Source organism: Medicago truncatula, chromosome 3 (assembly GCF_003473485.1).
Source record: "Medicago truncatula cultivar Jemalong A17 chromosome 3, MtrunA17r5.0-ANR, whole genome shotgun sequence".
Classification (NCBI taxonomy): domain Eukaryota; kingdom Viridiplantae; phylum Streptophyta; class Magnoliopsida; order Fabales; family Fabaceae; genus Medicago; species Medicago truncatula.
In genome coordinates, this window is record NC_053044.1 from 20,229,666 (window position 1) to 20,245,384 (window position 15,719).

The 15,719-nt window shown below is 34.0% G+C and overlaps 2 protein-coding genes across 2 annotated transcripts; both read left to right on the forward strand.

The window, feature by feature from the left end:
* The first annotated feature begins 404 nt into the window (after positions 1–404).
* On the forward strand, positions 405–1,466 carry LOC112420118 (uncharacterized). The gene has a single exon (XM_024778756.1). It carries the CDS (start codon positions 405–407, stop codon positions 1,464–1,466), a length of 1,062 nt encoding a protein of 353 aa, XP_024634524.1.
* Positions 1,467–5,475: 4,009 nt separating this feature from the next.
* On the forward strand, positions 5,476–14,360 carry LOC11405889 (probable sucrose-phosphate synthase 2). Its single transcript, XM_003599770.4, has 12 exons — positions 5,476–6,253; positions 7,190–7,422; positions 8,836–8,899; positions 8,973–9,665; positions 10,017–10,154; positions 10,389–10,520; positions 10,604–10,780; positions 11,024–11,077; positions 11,176–11,238; positions 11,794–12,693; positions 13,110–13,237; positions 14,055–14,360. The coding sequence occupies exons 1-12, from the start codon at positions 5,975–5,977 to the stop codon at positions 14,332–14,334; spliced, it is 3,141 nt and encodes a 1,046-aa protein (XP_003599818.2). The 5' UTR covers positions 5,476–5,974; the 3' UTR covers positions 14,335–14,360.
* Positions 14,361–15,719: the final 1,359 nt, after the last annotated feature.

A 15,719-nucleotide genomic window follows, 5' to 3' on the forward strand; every position in this document is an offset into this window, starting at 1 on the left:
AAGCTCGGTATTATCTGAATAGCAGCTACCTAGATTCTAAATTAGGACATAATCCAAGTTTTGTTTGGCGTAGCATCTTTGGTGCAAAAGTGGTTGTTAGGCAAGGTGCCCGCTGGAAAATTGGCTCGGGATTCAATATTCCTATTATTAATGAGCCTTGGATTGGGGAAGGGTCTAGTATTCCTCCTGTTGGACCTGACATGTTGGCTCTTCAATCTTATTCGGTTGGACATTTAATGGATCATAATGCTAAAGTTTGGAATGAACACCTAATCAGATAGTTATTTGCAACGGAGACAGCCAATAATATCTTGAATACCCCTTTGCACCAACAAGTTCTCGTGGATAGGTTGATTTGGAAAGCAGAGAAGGATGGGTGTTATTCTGTTAAAAGTGCTTACCGTATGTGCATTGAAGAAATAATTAATAATGATCATTTGCGAAAGCCTGGTTATTGGAGTGGCATCTGGAGACTGAAAGTTCCACCTAAAGTTAAGAATTTGGTGTGGAGAATTTGTAGAGATTGTTTCCCAACAAGGGTAAAGTTACGAAGAAGAGGTGTTAATTGCCCTTCAAATTGTGTTATGTGTGAAGATCCCCATGAAGACAGTTATCATATCTTGTTTCACTGTAAGGCGGTTGTCGATGTTTGGAATGCGGCTAATGTTTGGCATCTGATCTCTCCATCTTTGGACCTGTTTGATAATGCATCAGATATTATATTCCATTTGTTGAAAATATTGTCTACAACCCAGATAGAGAATATTGTCACTACTATATGGAGTATCTGGAAAGCTAGGAACCTTAAGTTGTGGCAACAAGTGACAGATTCACCCACAACAATCTTGGTAAGAGCTACCCATCTTTTAGAAGGTTGGAGAAGTGCTAATCGTAAACAAAATCCGCCTAATCAAAGTCACATTGATACCACCCTTCCTCGTAACCACAATATCCAGGTAGTAGATGGAGTTTCTAACATCAGATGGAGGAAACCTAGAAGTGGTAGACTCAAGTGTAATGTTGATGCATCATTTTCAGAAGTCAACAACAAGATTGGTTTGGGCATGTGTATTAGAGATTCAACAGGATCCCATGTCCGATTCAAAATCATGTTTTTCTCTCCGTTGTGCTCTGTGGATGTTGGAGAGGCGCTGGGGCTGTATCATGCAATTCGGTGGATCCATGAACTTCAACTCGAAAATGTTGATTTTGAAGTTGACTCGAAACGAGTAGCAGATTATTTCAACAAAGGTCGTGGAGATGTCACCGAATTTGGTTCTATAATGGACAGTAGCATTCATTTCTGTCGATCACTTTTAACAAACTCTCATGTCGAGTTTACTAGGAGGCAAGCGAATGAGGTTGCACATAATCTAGCTAAGGCAGCCACATCTAGTTCTAGCTTCCGTATCTTTGATGAAATCCCAACATGTATTACTGAATTAATCTTTAATGAAATGATTTAAGTTTCTTTCTCTCAAAAAAAAAAAAAAACTCATCAATTTAATAATTAATGTATAACGAATGCGCTAATTTTGATGGATATGATACAACTTTAGAAATTACTTATATATAATTTAGAGATTGAATTAAAAAGATGGATAGTTTCACAATGAATTTGATAAAAAATTAAGAGTAATATGCTAGCAACACTCTTTTTTGAATAATCTCTCTAATACTCACTCTCTTATTGGTTTAAATCATTATGGCCTACACTTTGAAAATTGTCCCACCATAAAATGGTGAGACATACATTGATTTTATCCAATAAATAAGTAAGTGTTAGAAAAAGTGTTGAAAAGTGAGTTTTGTTAGCATTCCTGAAAAATTAATTAATTCCTTTTGTCACAACTTTATATTCTCGATGCAACACACTAGGTGGCCTCTTTTATTGATGCCCAACACTATTTCTTTTTTTCTTTCGATGTCACGTGTGTAAATAAATACAAGGTTAAATTATCTTTTTGGTCATCTAACTATTTAATTGGTATCAGATTGGTCCTCTAACTAAAAATTGATTTATTTCCATCCCTTAAGTTTCTCACCGTTACTACATTTAGTCCTTTCGATTAAATTTAATTAAAAAATGTTAGGGTTCATCAATTTCTGAAAAATAGGAAGAACACCATCAACAACAACAAGAACAAAACTCAACAACATGAACAAACAACAACAACAACAACAAAACCTTACAACAAACAATCACAACAACCGAGTAACCACACCAACAAAATCGAGCACTACCAACATAAAATTAGGGTTCTAAAAGGGGGGAAAACAAAAAGGGATAGAATTGAATCTGATAAATTTGCTTTGCTTGAATGACATAAAACAAATTATATACTCAATTGCTAACCTTTTTTCGATTATGATTCCTTGTTGAAAGACAAATTAAATTCAAAATTGATATGGTGTTTCTTCTTGAATTCGATTCTGAGTTTGGGGGTTTGAGATTTTGGTTGATTTGATTGCTGGGATTTGATGAAGATGATAATGATGTGATAAAGATGATGTTGAAGAAGGGGAAAAGATGCAGAAAAATTAGGTGTTTATTGAGTAGTGATTTCAAGTTGTATGAAGAATTTTATTTTATTTTCCAGATTTTTGTTTTATTGTTTTTTAATGAAGGTGAATGAGGAAGATGATGAAGAAGTTGAATGAAGATGATGATTGTATAAAACCCAACGTTTTTTTTAATTAAATTTAACGGAAAGGACTAAATATTGTAGTAACGGTGAGAAACTTAAGGGACCGAAATAAATCAATTTTTAGTTAGAGATCCGATACCAATTAAATAGTTAGAGGACCAAAAATATAATTTAGCCTAAATACAAAGAAGAGAAGAAGAGAAGAGACAAGAAGAAGAAAGAGAGAATTTGATCTGGTTGAAGACAAGAGAAGATAATAATTTGCTTGATTTTTGTATTTAAGAATTTTTTATTTTGGATTTTAAATAAATAAAATATTTTTTTAAAATAGTTAATTAAAAAAAAACAATTTTATGTAATTTTATAATTTTTAGTTTTTTTTTAATTATAAATGACGTGGATATTTATTTACACACGTGGCATCAAAAAAAGGAAAATAAAAAAGAAAATGTCATGTCACTGCCACGTAGAAGATTCTGCTGAATCAATGAGGTTGGGGGCCAATCCTAAAGAATCTTCATTTTTTAAGAGTGGAATCTAATTTCTTTTTACAGGGGTTAAAATCAAAAATGCACCATATTACAGGGGTCAAAAACACTTATAACCTTTTTATTTTATTTTTATCAGACTTGTTTTTCATCGGAATAAAAGTCGACCCCTTGCATTCATAAAAAAATAACATGCACATACTTTTTATTTTTTTTAGAAAATGACACTTATTTATAGAGTTTTATTTATAATAATTTGTAGCACCCAAGTTGGTTATTTATACTAATTTGTAGCATCCAAGTTGGTATATCAATAAAAGTTTAAAAGCAAACTGAAATTTATATACCTATAATTTAGTTTATTTGGTAGAACATTACATAATTTATGCAGGAGCAGAGTTTAAACCTCTGACACCCCACTTCTCCACATTTATAGTGTATGAACTCCAACCACTAAATTACTTAAAAAAAATAAAAAATAAATATTGTTTCGTTTCAAAAAAAGTTAGCTAAAATTGAAACTATCCTTATTAAAACATGAACAACTTCATTGGTCTATCTATTGTTAAACTCAACGAAAGTTTTCAAAATAAGATGTACAGAATCGTTTGCATTCTAGCATTATAGAGCCTAATTCAGTAACCTCAATTCTTCGTTTGATGAAATGATCAGCTTCCTTCTTTTAATCACGTTAAAAATCAATGTTGTCTAACCATAAATTATGAACCAACTCGATAGCATTAAAGAGACTAAGAACTTTTTTTTTGAAGAACTCAAAATGGAATATATTAACTATGGTGGTGAGATTTTCCGAGTACAAGATGTACCAAAGAGACCACCCCAAAAGACAACCGTCTTACAGTGTATATACAAAAAAAGATTAGTCAAGACCCAAACAAACTAAGGGGTCCAACCACCATCTCTGAGAACCGTACACAAAAGTAGCATTATTAGCCTTAAGCCACCATAAAACATGGAATTTAACACGATCTAAAAGCTGTACAATAGGAGTTTCTATGTTATTGAAAATCCTGTTATTACGTTCACTCCACAACAGTCAAACACACAGAAGCCAAAGTAATTGGAGAAATGATCGAAGAGCCTTTAAATAACCTGTATAATGAGTAAATTGGAAGAAATGCTCATCAATATTTTGAGGGTCAACACCAGACACACCAATCCACGACCTGATGTGATGCTATAACGACCCGAACACTTCGCAATGGAGGGACAAATGGGATGCGTCTCCTCTGAACCGCACCCCGCCACACACCTACCCCCATCTACCTGAAGAATGCCGCGCCGAAGAAGATTCGTTCTTGTCGGTAACCTATCTTTTAGCAGACGCCAAACCACAATAGACACCTTGAGAGGGACCTGCTTATGCCGAACAAAGTCTCTTGTTGCATCAACTGTGTAAGAGTCATGAGTCGTCAACCAAAAGAGAAGTATAATTTGTTACAATATCCTACATAATAGTTTGTTACAATATGAAAACGTAAAAAAAACGCAAAATATTTATTATCTATGCATATAAATTTAACCAGAAGCAAAATTAAGAGTTGAGTGTTATTTAGTTAACACTAATATCATTTCTTTCTTTTTTTTCTAAAGTAAAAAACAGAAAAAGTAATAGAACAATCTTATATCCCGTGTGTGCGCGTATCGGTTTTTCATTGGTGTATTCCTCGCGTATATCCGACGTATCTAAATGTATAGACAACTTTTTTTAAATAAAATTTAATTGTCGGAAATCCTTCCAATACGAATCAAAACATATAGAAAAAATATCAACACAAAATACGTATTAGATACCAGTACATCATCGATTTTAAAGTATCTAAACTTCAGTAGCATATACATGAATGAGAAACTTCTCTAAAAAAATAAAAAAAAATGAATGAGAAACTATGACTTCTTTTATTCCATAATCACATAACCAAACAGAGGAACCGATCTTTCTCTTACTTCTTTCTAGTTTATACATTACACGTGTGTATGTCTATGTCCCACCAATCAAAGCCACGTGGTACTCTCCCCTTTGCCATCTCTTTCTCTTCCACCTCTTACTCTCTCTCCCTCTCTCTCATCTCACCATTTCCTTCTCTCTCTCTCTCTCTCTCCTTCTCATACCAATCTTGTAATTCTCACAACTACACAAACAAAATCTCTTCCTTTGAATTCTTCAACATCAAATCTCAAACACCTTTCTTCTCCATCTTCTTCCCCATGCAATAACCATCTATGTCCCTTTTCCCACAAAAACTCATTCTATAATCACTCACTTCACATAACAAACAAAAAAACAACAAAAACACGTTTCCATTTTCATTCTTTCCTAACAAACAATACCTTAATAAACCACCATCACGTATAACACAAAACTACTACACCTTCTCAAATTCTTTCACTTCTCATACTTTTCTTGCCATTCAAGAAACCTTCCTCCACTTTCACTACTTGCCATATATCATATATAGTTTCTTGTTTGGATTGATTAAACAAAAACAAACAATCCCACTTTTCCTTTTTTTTGCTATGTTTGCTTCTTTTACTTGCAAGGAAATATTAACATTAGGGTTGTTACCGCGACGCGGTTAATTGAGGCTGCATCAGTCATATTTGATTGCAATTCTCTATAACATCAAAAATCTTTTCATTAACTACATTTGACTGCAATTCTCTACGATTGACTGCAATTCTCTACAATACCAAAGATCGTTACATCAGCTATATTTGACTGTAATTCTCTACAATATTAAAGATCGTGACGATATTGTCATCATAATTGCAATTTAAAACATTGTGGAGAATTGAAATAAGTGAGTAAGCATAGTGATGGCTGGGAATGAATGGATAAATGGGTATCTTGAGGCAATACTATCAACTGGGGCATCAACCATTGAAGAGCAAAAGCCACCACAAGCAGCTCTTAGAGATGGAGGCCATTTCAATCCAACAAAGTATTTTGTGGAAGAGGTTGTGGCAAGTGTTGATGAATCTGATTTATATCGCACTTGGGTTAAGGTGGTTGCAACACGCAACACAAGGGAAAGAAGTTCAAGGTTGGAGAACATGTGTTGGCGTATTTGGCATCTTGCACGAAAGAAGAAGCAGGTTCTTTCTCTCTCTCTCTCTATATATATATATATATATTAGATTTATATTGTAACTGTGTCTGCATAAAGATTTTGAGGTCTCGTCAACCTCAATTTCAAACGCACCAGCCTCATTTGCAAGTGTGGTTACACTTCTAACTTAATATGGGGTGTAAAATGAGGTAGATGCTGATGAAATTGAGGTTGCGGAAACCTCAACTTTTATGTGGCCACAATTACAATATATATTGTAGTTTTAAATTGCAATTGTGGTTACACCGTTAACTTTGTATCGTGTTAAAAGTAAGATTGATGCGGTTGAAATCGAGGTTAAGGAGACCTCAAATCTTTATGCAGCCACAACTACGGTGGTTGACCGCAATTTTAAACAAATATTTCACCAAACATTTACTCACCTTTGACCTTAATTATAAGACATTTTAGAAGATTTGTTTGTCTCTAATTCTACGAATCCTCTGCAAATTTCTAAATACATTAATTACTCTTTTTAAATTACATGTTTTTTTTTGCTTTTGCACCGGTTTTCGACCCACCATTGGTGGGCGACTAATTCAGCTCGTGCGTAGAGGCATGCGCACTGACCAAGCGTTGTTCCCCTGGGAATCGAACTCGGTATTCCCCGGGTACGTCCTTGGAAGGAGCTCATCGCCATTAAACAACTTGGTTTAAATTACATGTTTTAATATCGTTGATTTGTATTGGAATATGAAAAGTTAACATTAAATGTATTTACTCACAAAATGTAATTTAGTAGTTTGGTTGAGTACAACTATGTGCATGCAAAATTAATTTAAAATTTAAATCCATTCAAAACTAAATTAATATAAAAATAAGACATTATTGATTTGATGAAAATGCATATTTAATCAAACTCCTACAAATTTAGGGGAACCATCATTGACTAGGGACAATATTTGTTTAATTTGGTGTGTAGTTGGAATGGGAGGAAGTACAGAGATTAGCAAACAGAAGATGGGAGAGAGAACAAGGACGCAGAGATGCTACAGAAGACATGTCAGAAGACTTGTCAGAAGGAGAAAAAGGTGACAATGTTGTTGACATGGTACAAAGTGAGACTCCAAGACAAAGATTCCAACGACAAACTTCTAATTTAGAAGTATGGTCTGATGATAAAAATGAAAAGAAGCTTTATATTGTCCTCATAAGGTGAGCACATTCATCTTTTGCTAAAATATTGAGTACACAAACTCCTTAGGCTTAGGCCTTAGGCAGAGTAGCTATGAAGCACGAACACTCTTTGGATTAGGCGTGTTCCGGTGTTGGACACGTGTTGTGTCCGACACCTACACGACACCGACAATTGTAATTACACTGAATTATATGATTTTTTCAAATTATTAACTGTGTCGGCGTGTCATTGTCCGTGTCGTGTCCGGTGTCCGTGTCCATATCCGTGCTTCATAGTGTGTAGTCTTTATTTAACTCGATATCCGGCGTAAAAACTAACTAATTCAATGGATCAATTACATCGTCCACTAACAAAGGGCTCGTTTAATGTTAGAGTAAAGACTATGTAGTCATTAAGTCTGGTATCATGTTTAAGCAGTGTTTGGCATCACGTTTTTTTCACGGTGCACGCTACCCAATATCACTTTTACCGTGATTTTATGAAGCTGGAAATTCCAGCTTTTGCCTAGAAGTGCTTTTTTGAGCTTTCCACCGGTATTCCAAACACATGCTTAGTCTCTCTGACCATGTGACATGAGATGTGAGTTATTTGTAAACAATTTATTAATGTAATAAATTAAGTAGAATCGTTGTAAGTGATGCCTACGATTGAAATTGTATATTGTTTTATAAGCTATGAAAGAGTAAAGACTCAGTTTGGTCTCTTACAATTTTCTCGCCTTTAATTTATTCTCTTGTTCAAATATTCAAATTAGTCTTTAACATTTTTATACAGAGGACAAATTAGCCTGACTCACTATAAAAGAGGCCCCAATTTGTCCTCAATTTGAAAATGTTCAAAATTGTTTGGTATTATTTTTTATCAGGGACTAAATTGGACCGCGAGAAAATTGTCATGGACTAAATTGAGTCCTCACTCATTTGTCATAGTAGAAGAATAGTTTAGCTCTGCTTCAGATTTTACTGCTTAAATAGGAGTCAGTTTTGAAGTATCACCAGCATGTCATAATAAACCAACAATGATGGAATTTTGTCCATGGTGAAATATTCTTTTTGTAGTTTGAACTTGTTTGAAGATCAATGTTATTAATGAATACAATAAAATAAAATGTTATTGCATTGTAAAGTATGTACAATCAGCCTCTTGTGTAAAACAGGGTAAGGCTGCGTACAATACACCAAATGGTGGGACCCCTTCCCGGACCCTGCATATGTGGGAGCTCTAGTGCACCGGGTTGCCCTTTTTTATTGTAAAGTATGTACAATCAAGAAACCACCTGATTTATATGGAATTTTAACCATTTATGTTTTAGAATATAGTTTCATTTTGTTTTATCACTAATGATGTGAAGTGCTTCTGGAAATGAACTCTAGAAATGTGTGAAAACTTAATAGTTGCTAATGCTATAACCTTTTTCTTTTATTCAACAGTTTGCATGGATTGGTTAGGGGAGAAAACATGGAGCTTGGTCGAGATTCTGACACCGGTGGACAGGTATTTGACATTTGAATTTATGTTTCTCCTCCGGATAAAATGCCAATTAATGTTTGAAGTAATGTAATATCAGATCAAATATGTGGTAGAACTTGCTCGTGCGCTAGCGAAAATGCCTGGAGTATATAGAGTTGATCTATTTACACGCCAAATCTCGTCACCAGAAGTTGATTGGAGCTACGGGGAACCTACAGAAATGCTTACCGCAGGTGCAGATGATGACGACAACATTGGGGAAAGCAGTGGTGCATATATCATAAGAATACCATTCGGTCCGCGCGATAAATACCTACCAAAAGAGCTTCTTTGGCCATATGTTCAAGAGTTTGTGGATGGAGCATTAACACATATTCTCAATATGTCAAAAGCATTGGGTGAACAAGTCGGTGGAGGTCAACCTGTTTGGCCGTATGTGATTCACGGACATTACGCTGATGCCGGAGATAGTGCTGCTATTCTTTCGGGTGCTTTAAATGTACCGATGGTGCTGACCGGTCATTCGCTTGGAAGAAACAAGCTCGAACAACTTCTTAAGCAAGGACGCCAGTCGAAGGAAGATATCAATTCAATGTATAAGATGATGAGGAGGATAGAAGCAGAAGAACTTTCCCTTGATGCTGCAGAACTTGTTATTACTAGTACAAAACAAGAAATTGAGGAGCAGTGGGGACTTTATGATGGATTCGATGTCAAGCTTGAGAAAGTATTGCGTGCTCGAGCCAGACGTGGTGTCAATTGTCATGGTCGATACATGCCAAGGATGGCGGTAATATGTTAACTGATGTTGCCTTAAAATATAAATGAGATTGAATGTTCAAATTGAAGTTATAATATTCCTTCAAAGTTTTCGTGTGCCTTTTTTCGCTCTTCCATTTTCACCCTTCATTTAAACGATTTTATTTACAACTGTATCGTTTTTATACAATCAAATAACTAAATTTCTTCAAATAATCTCATAAAATTTTGTAACTTCCATTATTTTTATTGCGAAAAGCATCACAGATGTTCCTGTTTGCGTGCTAGTGAATGAGTATGTTGTTTTCTTTCTGTTTTTGTATCTTCATTTCGCAAATATTCCACTTTTGTTGAATGACTCAATGAAGTACACTCCTCACAGGTTATCCCACCTGGTATGGACTTTAGCAATGTTGTGATACAAGAAGATTGTCCTGATGTTGATGGAGAGCTTGCTCAGCTTACTGGTGGTGGTGTCGAAGGGTCTTCACCAAAAGCAGTGCCTCCAATTTGGTCAGAAGTAAGTAACTAAGAACCCGTTTACTTTCTAACAATATTTTCAATGACATTGGTTATGCATTTTCCTTTTTAATCGTGATAGACAAAATATGAAAGATAACTAGACTCAATGCATTTTCGAAAAGACAGAACAATCTTTTGAAATTCTTCAGAATTTTCAAAAGTATTTACTCTATGTTTAAATTGCATTTTCAAAAACATCCATAAAATCTTCTCTGATGTGTATTTTATGCAGGTGATGCGTTTCTTTACAAATCCTCACAAACCTGTGATCTTGGCCTTATCAAGGCCAGATCCAAAGAAGAACTTAACCACGCTTCTAAAAGCATTTGGCGAAAGTCGTCCCTTAAGAGAACTTGCAAACCTTGTAAGTTTACTTAATTCAACTTTCCCTCTCAGTGGAAACTATTCTTTAATTTGTACAAGAAAGACTAATATACTTTCGAACAGATGCTCATAATGGGAAATAGGGATGACGTAGATGAGATGTCTTCGGGAAATGCTAGTGTTCTTGTAACAGTGTTGAAGTTGATTGATAAGTATGACCTCTATGGACAAGTTGCATACCCTAAACATCACAAGCAGTCCGATGTTCCAGACATATACCGATATTCGGCAAAGACAAAGGTATATTGTTTAAATAATTGTCATACAATGCCAGTGTAAATTATTTTTACACTGACATTTATCAGAGCCCTTTGTTTTGCATGTCATATCATCAATCTTAAAATGTAGTTACAAGAATGGCGTGACATGGAAAAACAATGAATTTTCATTGGATGTCAATGTAAAACTTTAAATCCTTGAAGTTTATTACCTTCTTACAATCCAACTATACTAAGAACAGCTAATAATTTGAAATTTCTTTAGGGTGTTTTCATAAATCCTGCACTAGTTGAGCCTTTTGGTCTTACTTTAATTGAGGTAGGTATTAACTAATTAGCTACTCGTGTTATATTGATCTCATTTCGATGTTTAAAGTGAATTCTTTTTTTAGTCTGAATTTGTTCATTCTTGTGCAGGCTGCAGCACATGGCCTTCCAATGGTGGCCACTAAAAATGGTGGACCTGTCGACATTCATCGGGTAAACAAAGAATTTCCGATTTTTTCATGTAGTAAAATCAAGCATGGTTATCAGTATCTTACAATGCATGAGTCGTATCTGGGTTCAATACAAAATTGAACCCAATCGATACGAATCCCTAATGTGTATCTATTTTGGACATGAATCTCATATTGAACCCCGATTTTTTCAAATGAAACATCATCTAAACTTAGTGTAATCAGCCCCTTTTTTTGTCAACTTTTTATACTCGGCCAATTTTCTTTTCTCATTTGATTTATAACATTAATTTTAACTTATTTTGATGTTCATTTATGATATATTAGTTTATAATTTAGCTAAGTCACTTGTTTTTCCTTTTACTTGAAAATATCATATTTTTATTAGTAATACATCGTACAATTCACAAGATTCTATTCACGATTCGGAAAAAAGCTCTCCCGATTCATGGTATGAATCTCAATTCAATAACCATGATGTAGACTCAAATTTTAATTTACCTGTTATGTTATGCACATGATTCTATGGATATATAATGAACCTTGTAGCTCATTATGTCTCTTTTTAATTTGTTAGGCTCTCAATAACGGTTTGCTTGTGGACCCTCACGATCAGCAAGCAATTACTAATGCATTGCTCAAGTTGTTGTCAGAGAAAAACCTGTGGCATGACTGCAGAAAAAATGGCTGGAAGAATATACACCTATTCTCGTGGCCCGAACACTGTCGTACTTATTTGACTCGAGTCGCGGCTTGCAGGATGAGGCATCCACAATGGCAAACTACTACTCCAGGAGACGATATAACTGTCGACCAGTCATTCAATGATTCACTTAAAGACGTGCAGGACATGTCTCTTAGGCTCTCTATTGATGGTGACTTGGCCGGAGCTACCGGTGGGGCCGATATGCAAGATCAGGTTAAGAGGGTACTAAGCAAGATGAAGAAGTCAGACTCTGGTGGTTTGAATGACATTGTTGAGAATGCACCTGGAAAATATCCTCTATTGAGGAGACGGCGGAGGTTGATTGTTATAGCGGTTGATTTGTACGATGATAATGGAGCTCCTGATAAGAATATGATCCAAATAATTCAAAGAATCATTAAAGCTGTTCAACTAGACCCTCAAACTGCAAGAGTTTCGGGATTTGCTTTATCGACAGCTATGCCGATACTACAAACAATAGAATTCCTTAAATCTGGAAAAATTCAAGTAAATGATTTTGATGCTTTGATTTGCAGTAGTGGGAGTGAACTTTACTATCCCGGTACTTATACCGAAGATGGAAAACTTGTTCCTGATCCAGATTATGAGGCGCATATCGACTATCGTTGGGGCTGTGAAGGTCTAAAGAAAACCATTTGGCATCTGACAAATACCCTTGAAGGTAGAGAAAAATCTTCTAGCCCTATTGAAGAAGATTTGAAATCAAGTAACGCACATTGCATCTCATACAAAATAAAGGATCTTAGTAAGGTACATGATGAAATTCACTTCTGTATTTTGATGAGTAAATAGATATTTTAGTCTTTCAAATTGTAACGGTCGGTCAATTCAATCCCTCAAATTTTGAAATAGCAATCAATTTCGTCCCTCCATCAAAATACTTCTTTAGTAAACATCAATTAAAACAAATAAAAAACATACACATTGAGTTAAATAGTCTTTTGATGCATCAAGACAAACATAGAACCTTTAAAATTATACAGCAAAATAAGAAAAGGACTAAATTGATTGGTATTTTTCAACTTAAGGGACAAAATTGCGATCTTGCAAATTTGAGGAACAAAATCGACCGACCTTTACAATTTCAAGGACTAAAATGTCTATTTACTCGTATTTTGACATTCTGTGTTATTGATTGAAATGATCCTTGTAATTGTTATTTTCAGGCAAAGAGAGTTGATGACTTGAGGCAGAAGCTTCGCATGCGAGGCCTACGATGTCATCCTATGTACTGCAGAAGGTCAACATATATGCAGGTCATTCCGCTCCTTGCATCTAGAGCACAGGCACTCAGGTAACTATTGATCATAATCAAGTAACAAAAGGAAATTCTTTTTAGAACACCAGACTTTCTCAAAATGAAGGCTCTGATGCTAACATACATGCTATGACTAATGAGAGTTTCGTTTATAAATTAGTGTATTGGTCTCTCAAAGCCATTGAAATTCTGTCTAAAACTTAGTTTGCTTTTGTTGATGGAAATATAAGATTTACTTTAATATTACATGCCACCTTTAATTAGAGGTTTCAATTTGACTTCTGAATAGTTTGTGACTGTGTTAAGCACTGATTAACATTTCATACTTATTAATTTCATAATGAAAATAATATTTTTTGAAGACAGTAGAAAGTAGAAATGTATGAAGCACTAAATCTGGACACTGGTACATCGATATCGGTAATAATTTGAGAAAATTTAAGTAATTGAATGTAACCATGTTACCAATGTCGTGTTAGTGTCAGACACCTGATATGTCTTCAATCTGAAGTGTCGATACTACAATAGTTAAAACCAAGATGGATGAGTAGCTAGTTTTATTGTGCAATTTTAGCATGCTATGGTTTATACAGTGTTGTCAATTAGCGACTTATCGAAGATATATCGCTATACGAAAGCAGAATTTGAACAAATCGCTATTCTTCCGCGATATGTTATATAGTACAAAGTGTTGTCAAATAGCAGCGCTATAGCCTATAGCACTGCAATGTAGCGGAATTCAAACAGCCTTCTATTTTCTGCAATACACAATTGATAACAACGTTTTTATTTATAATTGCAAACAACACTTAGCATTCAATAGTTGACTGATCACTATTTTGTCATATGCTAGGTATCTGTTTGTCCGTTGGCGACTGAACGTCGCAAACATGTATGTGATTCTTGGACAAACTGGTGACACTGATTATGAGGAATTGATTTCTGGAACACACAAGACAATAATCATGAAAGGTGTTGTGGCTAAAGGTTCAGAAGAAAAACATAGAGGTCCAGGAAGTTACCAAAGGGATGATGTTGTACCTGATAAGAGTCCTCTTGTTGCATGTATTACTGAAACAAGTGTGGAAAAAATTGCTAATGCTTTGAAAGAACTATCTAAAGCTCAAGGATGATGATAATGTTATTCTCAAGTGCTAAAGTAAATTACAGCTAGGTGTAATTTTTTTTATATATATTTTGTTTTATCATTACATTTTGTAAAAAAAATAAAAAAGTACTATCACAGTTGCCTTTACAATACACCAAATCCAAGTTTGATATATATATTTTTTTTGTGACCAATCAAAGATTGATTTAATTCTTTAAAAAATGCATATGACTGGCACATGTTAATTTTGAAATTTTATGCTAAAATTATTTTGAAAAAGTTGATGATAGATTTTATATTTAATATTATTGTCTCTCAAATTTTAAGAAAAGGTAATACTTGTGACAACAAGCTGGCCTCTTAACAGTTGTTTCAGTTAGTGGGACCTGGTTCCTAACTTTACTAGGGATGAGTTTATTGATGACATTTTTTTTTTAAATTACATTATAGGTATGAAGCATTAACGAATGTTGAGGGTATTTAATTTCATTAAAAAATATTAGGTACAAAAAGAAGATTCTCTGCTTCTGATCACATTTTCTCCAATGATGTTGTCTGCCTAACTTTAATTTTAAATTTAAATAGTCATATGTTATATACATGTGATCTAAATATCCCACTCCATTTCTCAAAACAAATGAAGGATTTAAAGAAAGATAGACACACAAATAGATAGTGGATCATATGTTATAACTTTACTGCAATTTTGATCATCAAAATATCATGATGTTGTAATTTTTATCCCTATTTTAGTATAGCGATTACGGTCTTTTATATTTTCTCCATTATATTTTGATAGTCCTCTATTAATTTTCTCTAAAATTTACGTTGAGAAGACACCATTTATTCATGTGCATCAAATTTTTATAGTTATTGTGATTTTTATTTAAAGATAAAAATTAAAACTTAAGGGTGACTACCAAATTACAAAGCGAGAAACAATAAGTGGTAAAAATCACTCAAAAGGTGAAGGTTAAAATTGCATAATCGTAATATTTGAATGACCAAAAATGCATTAAAGTCAATATAATAATATATCCAAAAAAAATTGTCAAAAAATTGTACCAAGTACACACTCCGATCATTATTTTAAACAAAATTTTCCGTTTTAGATTTATTGAGTAACTGATGTATCTTATCTATATATTGATCAACTACCTCAAATATTCAATAAATTTGAAAAGTTGATTTTTGCTAATACATTAATTTATTTTATAGGCAAATTCTATGGTACACCCAACATTTTGAGTGTACCATTACACCAAAGCATTAAATTAATAATTAAATTTAGTTGTTTTTTGAAGAAAAAAGAATTATTTTCTATCATTGATAATTATAATAATTAAATCTTATTTACCAAAAGCGTTGATGAAATAAAATTTACTCTTTTAAATTTTTATTGCTCATAAT

Coding starts and splice junctions, on each gene's coding strand:
- LOC112420118 (XM_024778756.1), top strand. CDS start 405: ATGTGCATTGAAGAAATAATTAATAATGATCATTTGCGAAAGCCTGGT.
- LOC11405889 (XM_003599770.4), top strand. CDS start 5,975: ATGGCTGGGAATGAATGGATAAATGGGTATCTTGAGGCAATACTATCA. Junction 10,781..11,023: donor GATATTCGGCAAAGACAAAG/GTATATTGTTTA, acceptor AAATTTCTTTAG/GGTGTTTTCATAAATCCTGC. Junction 12,694..13,109: donor AAATAAAGGATCTTAGTAAG/GTACATGATGAA, acceptor TGTTATTTTCAG/GCAAAGAGAGTTGATGACTT.